We start from the raw sequence: 9,131 nt of genomic DNA on the forward strand, positions 1-9,131 counted from the left end.
GCTTTGAATATCACCTATATACCAATGGCTTCCAATCCTATTTTTCCAGTCTGGATACTTCTTCTAAATCCCAGACACATACACTCAACTGACTATCTGACCTAGCCGTTTGATAACTAATTGATATCTCAAACTGAACACGGCCATCACAGAACTTTTGCTTTTGCCTCACAACCTACAATGGCCTCCTCTCTCAGGCTTCACCATCTCTGTCCATAATGTCATCATATCCTAGGTTATCAGGTCCAAAATCCTGATACCCTCTTTCCCTCTTACCTCTCTTCAAATCACCTGGTAAATCACCTTGTTGGCTCTTCCTCCTTAAAATATTTCAAATTCAGCCCTCTATCTCAGCTGCTGCCTCATGAATTCACCATCTAAATGATCATCATCACCTGACTGCTACAATGTCTTCCCAAAGCATCTTCTACCTCCACTCTTGCACCATCAGTCCTTCCTCCACAGTAAAAAGTAAATCAAATTATGATATTATCCCAAGGAAAGCCCCTCCAATGGCTTCCCAATGCAACTAGAATAAATCCATTCTCCCTACCATGGTCTCTAAGACCCTCATAAATGCATCCTGTCTACCTCCTCAAACTCACCTCCCTTCATTCTCCATTTACTTGTTTCCACCCACACTTGCTGTCTTTCTCTCATGTGAACATGCCAAGCACTGATTATTTCTTCTACTTAGCATGCCCTTCCACTAGACCTGAAACTTCCTCTTTATCATCACTCAGACCACAACTATATCCTCTTGAGAAGCCTTTCCTGACCCTTCAATTAAAGTAACACGCTTCACCCCACAATTACCTTAGTTCATCTTCTCCATATGAATCAGTCCCTGGAAATATCGATTTGTTTATCTGCTTATTAGCTGCCTATTCTCATGAACAAATGAGTGTAGCAACTTTGAAAATCTTGCTCACCACTGTATCTTCAGCTGACTGACTAAACTGAAGCTGAAACTAAACTGGTATTAACAGTATGATACACTGTAGAACGCAAAATTAATGGTGCAGCGTAGACTGCCTTTAATCTATGTAAATCGTCTGACATATAAGTATATATATTATCTATAAATGCCACATTATGTAATTTATGTGTTGGTTTTCCTTATAGCACTGAGATATCTGAGAATTAATTTTAACCATATTATTTTAGAAACCCCAGATGTTCTGATTAGCTAAATAAGATTTTAAAAGTCTTCTTCACATATTTTCCTATACGAAGTATCCAAATTGCTCAGGAAACTTCCGAGGGCCAGTAACTGGGGAGAGGAGGTTGGCAGACAGGATTAGAAGGGAAGTGTATGATAATAATATATTGAATAAATTATACAACCACCCAAAGATTGGATATCCAAGATATGCATGAATCAAAATTCCTCTTCCCTATGTGTTTTTATAACATGCATAGCCTTCTTTTACTGTGAATTATTACCTACTGAGGTAGACACCACCGGGAACTTTCAAACGTTTTTAAAATGTAATGGATTTAAAAATCGAAATACCTTACATATCCCCAAAGGTCACTTGGTCCCACTAATTGGTCAGATATCAAGTACGTATTATGTGAACTTGAAATAAAATAATCACTCAGTGGATGAGTCATATCTTGATAAACACTTTCATACTTATTATTAAATAGTAGACATTCAGACGAATTCATGTATCTTGTAAAACCTTCAAATGACATCTGGTGTGCTTGTTTAACTATGAAAATAAATAAAAAGAGTGCAGAAATATCATTAGTAGTATGTAAATTACATCTCACTTTAAAACTTAGTAGCAGAGTGTGTTTCTAAAATATTCATTTAGAATTAATATTAATACTATTTTTAATGTTTCTTTGGAAACAAATTTTTCTAAGGTTCTTATATTTAGTTCTTTTATATCAACATTCAAGTAGATTATATATTATTTAATCATCTCTGATTTTTAATATTTTAAAAATACATACAAGAAAAGTACATATGTCATAGATCCATTCATTTCCACAAGCTAAACATCTACGTAACCAGCACCAAGGTGAAAGAACAGAACAGAGCAGCACCCCCGAAGACCACCTCCTGCTAACTTTCTAGTCTTCCTCCACACCCCCCCACCCCCAAGTGTATTCAACAGTCTGGCTTCTAGCAGCATAGATTCCGTTTTCCCTGGTTTTTGTGTTTTATATAAATGGACTCACACAATATGTATTTTTTGTGACCGGTTTATTTTGCTTGACATTGTTTATAAGATTTATTCTTGTAGTTGCACACAGTTAGACATTTTTTATTCCCATTTTTATATAGCTTTCCATTGTGTGAGTACACCACAATTTGTTTATCAATTCTATTCTTGATGGGCATTTAGATTATTTCCCAGTTTGGGGTTATTATAAAAAGTTCTGCTATAAACAACCAGGACATGTCTTTTGGTGCAAATATGTACATGTTTCTGTTGGGTGCATGCCTATAAATGCAATTGCTGAGTCATTTGCATATTACCATCTTCAGCAAATGATCTCTGAACTTTTATACTCAGTATCATACAAACCAAAATGATCTATTTAAGCAGAACACTGGCTCTGGAATGAGACAGCTTGGGTTACATCCATTTATTTGTTATATGAGGAGCCTATTAACTTCTCCCTATCTTTGGAATGGTGGTACAGTAAGTCCCCTACATACGAATCTTCAGGTTGCGACTTTCAAAGATGCGAACTTGCATTTGCATGTCCAATCACGTAAGTTAGTTCACGTGTCTGGCGTACATTGTCACGTGCATGCATCCTCTACAAGTGGTTGTGCTTCTGTATACTTTACTGTACAGTACTGTATAAAGTAGTACAGTATCTTTACTTCAAGCCCAAGATGTCCAGAAGCAAGCATAAAAGCAGCAATGATGTAGCTGGTACTACTGTACTTTTCAAGGTACTGTACTGTAAGATTAAAAATGTTCTCTTTATTTTTTGTGTTTGTTTGTTTTTTATGTATTATTTGTGTGAAAAGTATTATAAACCTATTACAGTACAGTACTATATAGCCGATTGTGTTAGTTGGGTACCTAGGCTAACTTTGTTGGACGTACGAACAAATTGGACTTACAAATACACTCTCGGAACGGAACTCGTTCATATGTAGGGGACTTCCTGTAATCATAACACCCATCCCTGCATACTAACTTTATATATTAGCTCTATAAAGGTTAGTTACTGTTGCTTTTGTTGTTGATTACTCAGTTTGCCTCAAATTAAAAGTTGGTGTGAGTATTCACTTTAGAATAGAGAGTGGTGATCCTTGGCAAAGAATTTTATTTCTGGGAATTTATACTACAGAAATAGAGCCTCAGACAAAGATGGATGTGCAAGAATGCTCACACTAGCATTATTTATAAAAGCAAAATAAATGGGGGGAGGAAACAAATTAAATCTCAAGCTATGATACAATACTAAGCAGCCATTACAAATAATGTATCAGAAAAAAAATATATAGTGACATAAGTAAATGTTTATGACATCATAAAAATGAAAAAGCCAGCATTCAAAATGCTCTTACAATTTTGGTTTAAAAAATGAAAGCTAGAAGAAAATACATAAAATGTTTACAGTCATGCGAACTATTTCAAAGTTATGCAAATTTAGAAACATGTGAGTGTATGGGGCAAAGGCATCATATATTGTAATAATAATGATTTGCATGAATTTATTCTTTTTCCCAGTGCAATTAGCAGTGATTGGCCTATAGCCCTTTTGAACTATTAACTAATTAAGTAACTATCTTTGGTAATGGAATAGAAAACAAACTCCTCTTGTGCCTTTAAAAACTACCAGACTGAGATGAGAGTTAATCTCATGGATTTTTATTTTTAAAATAAAATGAAGTTTTCCTCATTTGGTATTGACGTATGTCAAGTATCAATGTGGGATGAGACTGAGAAACTTGGCAGCATTTGGGACTGTAAGATCATAATTCAAATTGACCTTAATAAGTCTCTAAAGTGATCAATAGCCATGTAAATGAAATGCAAGGTCTTGGCTGTGTGAAACTATCTGAATGGAAGCAGAGTAAGGCCCAAAAGATGAAATAGATTAACAGTGTAATATTATGGTCAAAATACAAACACAATTCCAAGATGTCACTGGCACCATCCCATTATCCCTTTGTATCTTTTAATTTACCACCTGCAGGTAACAGTGGTAATTTTGTTTTTGAATATTGACTGGAATAATGCTACTAAAAGTGCTTGTCTGTGAACTGGTTGTTTCCAGGTGGCAATGACATAAAGAGCTTGAACCAGAGCCTAAATCAATTCACTACTTTCTTAGAGAAAGTCTTTGCTATTGAAAGGAAAGAAGTCATCAGCTGGACTCATCAGATGTGCTTAGAGATGTACTTGTTTTACGTTCTGATGCAAGCTCTTTATCTTCTTGCAAACCTGCAAAGTTTTAATGGTGATCAGACCAAACTCTTACTACCACTATCTTCAGTCTTACCACCATGATACTTAAAAGCCTCCAAGGTCTTTACGTGGCACTGAGTCATGAGCCAAAATCTTAATTATGGCCAACAAGACCAACATGACTTAATCCCTGTCCAAACGCTTTTTGCCCTCATTCTCCAGGTTCCAACCACACTGTCCTCCTCTTGTTCCTCGATTCTCCAACTCAGGGCCAACACCTCTCTTCCCCCATTTTGTCACATGTCTAGTTCTTTCTCACCACTTAAGTCTCAGCTCAAATATCGCATCCCCATCGAGGACTCTCCTAAACAACCAACCTATGGAGACATATGTATATGTATAACTGATTCACTTTGTTATAAAGCAGAAACTGACACACCATTGTTAAGCAATTATACTCTAATAAAGATGTTTAAAAAAAACCAAAAAATAAAAAAAAATTTTTTTAAATAAAATAAATAAAAATTTAAAAAAAACAACCAACCTGAGCTAGACCTCGTGCTTGTCTACTCTCTATTTTATTTTTTTCACAGTACGTAGCACTCCCTGAAATTATCCATTTGTATGTTTAATTATTTATTGTCAATCTCCCTCCAACCCCTATCAGGAATATGAGACCTAGTTTGCTTTGCTCTCCACTGTATCCCCAGCTCCTAGAACCATACTCAGTGGCCACAGATAAATATTTGAATAAATTATGAATGCACGAGCCCATGAAGGAATAAGTTTTGTTTTCTTAGGACCCATATTATCATATGTTAAGCATTGGTGGCCATAAACCAGTTTCCAAAGGCAGAACTTGGGCTTTCATATATCCCTTGTTAATAAATATTTTGAGCTATTCTACTAATTTCTGTAGGGTTAAACAGCATGCTTTAATAGTGTTTTTTGTGCATATTTTATTACATTATTATTTATTATTTTATTTAAAAATGAACATAAATGGAAAAAATTGAAATATTTCAGCCAATGAAAGATGAGACAGAGATCAAAAACTATACGAAAAAAAAAAAAAAAAACTATACGACAGCTCACTAGCCAAAATGGTCATTGAACTTAAACCAGATGACTTCATTCAAAAAATGAAAGAAAAACAAAAATGTTTTAATGTTTATGAAATGTTGTAGACAATTATGTGTATAAACAACAGGAAAATTAGTGATTTTATAATGTTTTATTCTTTCCTAGAATTGTTTTCATTTAGCTAATTTAATATTTATATATTTTTTTCAATAAGATAGTGTATAAAAATGGAAAAGTGCCTATACCTGGGTTTTTATCTTATTAATGAATATCAAGAGTACTTGTAATAGAATCCTCATCTTGCTTTCCCTGCATAAGCTAATCTCTGAACACTTGAGAGATATACAGAAGCAGCTAAAAGAAAGGAACTGGACAATGAAAGAATGTCTCTGTTACACAACATAGCTTTCTAAAAGATACATCTGCTGTCTGTAAAATATGAAATTAAAACAGCCAACATATAATATTACCCATAAGAAATCTGACCCAATCAAAAATTTGAATTTAATAAGTACAATTCTTAAAAAATAGTTTGCATATAAATATTTGATAAAACTTTGAAATACAAGCATACCTTCTTCAATAGGCTCATATTTTTGAATGATCTCAGAAGCAGTACTTTTATTAATGTCAAGTGCATACTGCTCTTGTGTCAAAAATTGGGCCAGATTCTTTTCAAAAAGAAATTTCCGGTTTTCAGAATACGTGTTGAAAATCTCAATAATTTCTTCTCTGTGTGCAATAATTCGATAAATTCTTCTAAATTCTTCTATGGTGATTCTTCCTTGCTTCAGCCTGTCATTATTCTACTAAAAAAAAATGACTGGTGGGCTCACATTGTGAATATAAAAAATACACAAAATGAAGACGTTAGAGTATTTGTGTAACATATATACCAACTTATACTGGAAAGAAGTTGCATTGGATTCTTATTTCAGGTAAAATACATAAAACTGCATGAAATGGTGCCAAAGTTGAGGAAAGGTTAGTGGATCATCACCACTTAAAACCCAGTGGCCAGAGCTGCCCAGTTTAAGTGAAGAAGTGTATCCTGCCCCTGGGAAGAGTTAGAGCCCTCACGCAGTTCTTCACCCGGAAAGACTTGCCCAAATTCAGGCTAAGCTGCTAGAGATTCTTCCAGACTTAGGACATCCCAGAACCATTTGGATTTGCCTCAGACCTTCTCCTCACTGTGGTGATGACATATGCCATCCCATAGAGCTCATTATAGTCTGCTGTTTTGTCCTTGCCTAGTTGGTTTCCTCTATCAAAAGCTTTGTTTTGGGCACTTGGAAACTGAAATCTAGGACATGGGTCCATCATGAAGGGAAAACAGACCTGTGGTTTCAGATCTGCTCAGTCTGACTGGGAAAAGGAAAGGTGATCCAGCAGGGGTGCAGGATTGCAGAGGGAAATGTTGACTCTGAGAGGTCATGGAACTTTCAGGGACATGTGTTCTATAGAGTCAGAAATATGAATCTGAATATCTGGAGGGGGATACAGGCTTGAGATGAACATGTTGGAGTTATTCCTGGGTGGATGTTTGTAAAGAAATGGTCAGAAATAAGAAGACCCTCTGTGTAAAAAACAAAACAAAACAACCCAATAGCCATAGTTGGAATGGAAAGAAGTATGGGAGAAGACGAGGAGTCTAGGTTATCTTTCAATTACACATTTCATTTTTCTATTCTACTCTACTTGAGTAGCTTCTTGAAACCATCCAAACAGTATGTAACCCCATGTCACCAATAGGCATCCTGCACCATAAATGTCAGAATAAATCAGTCATTCAAGATCACTGTAAATACAGAAGCTGCAATAGGTGGTAATACTTTGAGGAAGTGGAATCTGCATAATCACTGAAGGAACTGGGAGAGGGACAAACAAGGTCAGTTTCAATGAGAAAGAGTAGCTTCACCTGGTTGTTCTGGAAAATTCACATTTGAACTTTATGAGATAAGTGACAGGAAAGTGGGCTGGGTCCAGTTATTTAAAGTAACAGAATCACTGTGAGGTTCTGAGTAGGAAAATGACTAGCAAAGGAGAGGTTTAGTTGTGATTAGTTGTGCATTACCGATGGGAAGAGATGGAGAACTGCAGGTAAGGGAAGAGAGAAGATGCCATCCAGGTGGGAGGTGGTGAGTAGAAAGTAAAGAACAGGTGTCAGAAAATTATGAAGAGAGAAGTCAGAAGGATTCAACACATTAACATTTTAGATGCATGAGGGAGAGAAGTCAAGGAAGTCTGGAGTTGGGGAGAATTAGAATAACTAGTAGAATTACAGTATCACTTACAAATAAAAAACTGAGGTATAGGAAGTGCACCTTAGAAGGACATTTACTTTCCAAAGAGGCTATTTATATTTTAATTTTCTCAATACATTGCAAAGTACTTAAGCTTAAGTACAGAAAGCTTCTGTTAAAGGGCCACTGTATTGTGGTGAAAAGCTGACAATCTGTAGACAGTCAGAGCTGACATTATATTCCTAGCTCCAAAGTATGTGGGATTTTGAACGTCTAAATTAAACTATGAGCTTCATACTCTTCATCTGCAAAATGGGGATAGATAGCACTACTTATGTCAACAGGTTGCTATGAGGATGGAGATATCAGTGTATTGTTAGGTCTTATCTATGTCTGTTTCCCTCACACCCTCCAGCCTAGTGTCTCATCTTTTGACAAATGTAACTGTAAAACAACCCTAAGGTACAACAGAGGATAAACATGCTGGAAACGATCTCTTCACTTTTTTAGGAAAAGTTCACTGGTGGTTACCAGAGAGTTTGATCTGAGGAATCCAAGAAACAGTCTGAGCTGGGAATCAAGTAGGAAGAGCACCAGCTTAGTTCAAGGAGGAGCATTAATTTACACGTACAGAGCAGCTTGAAGAAGCAGGGGCTGGAATGGAGCCCCAGTGGGAATGAGACAGTGATAAGCTTGGGAAGAAGGTTGGAATCGGTGGTCGTCAAATGAGAAGTTGGGTCTCCAGAGCTCATTAAACAATAATAGCACCTTAAAATTACATAATCTTAAAAATAATTCATATTATCAATAATCTCAGTAGACTATGAAGTTCAACTTACTGTTTTGAAATTCTGGATTTTGAAGTCCACATAAGTCAATGTTACAGAATTAATTTTTTTTTAATTTAGCTCCATTTTGCTCATAATTTGTCATAAGATCTTAAGCAAGTCAATAAAAATCAAAGTGTGCCTGTAATTCCCGAAACATTTTGTCATGTAAAATTGTATGAATTAAAACTTCTGTCTTACTGAATAGCAACATAAAATAAGATATACTTTATCCACTAAGCAATGAACATTTTGTTTCTTTCAAGCAGGATATAAACTTGACCATCTGAAATGTCCTCTGGTAACTCGTTCTGTTTTGTTTTTCCCTAAAGATTGAAGTTGTTATCTGATACTAGAAAGAATTAGAGATATAAAGTTGAAACAAAATTCCACAAATCCAAATAATTGCTACAGTTGATCAAACCCAAAGGAAATGAAGGGTCAAAAATTAATCAAATTACCAAAAAAGAAAAACCACACACAAGAGGTGAGAATCGTATCGCTGAAGATGGGAAGTTCTAATTTTGATAGAAAGAGAAAAGGAAAAGGAAAGCAACAAAGGGTAAGTAATAAGGAGAAGAAAGATGACA

The 9,131-nt window shown here is 35.6% G+C and overlaps 1 protein-coding gene across 1 annotated transcript in view; it reads right to left on the reverse strand.

Annotated features, from left to right (window-relative positions):
* Positions 1-1,701, reverse strand: part of PLCZ1 (phospholipase C zeta 1) — a 32,558-nt gene extending 30,857 nt beyond the window's left edge. The window contains exon 1 of the mRNA XM_059934515.1: positions 1,640-1,701. Coding sequence (XP_059790498.1) covers positions 1,640-1,701 — 62 coding nt within the window. The remainder of the gene's footprint in view (positions 1-1,639) is intronic.
* Positions 1,702-9,131: the final 7,430 nt, after the last annotated feature.

Source organism: Balaenoptera ricei, chromosome 10 (assembly GCF_028023285.1).
Source record: "Balaenoptera ricei isolate mBalRic1 chromosome 10, mBalRic1.hap2, whole genome shotgun sequence".
In the NCBI taxonomy this organism is placed as follows: domain Eukaryota; kingdom Metazoa; phylum Chordata; class Mammalia; order Artiodactyla; family Balaenopteridae; genus Balaenoptera; species Balaenoptera ricei.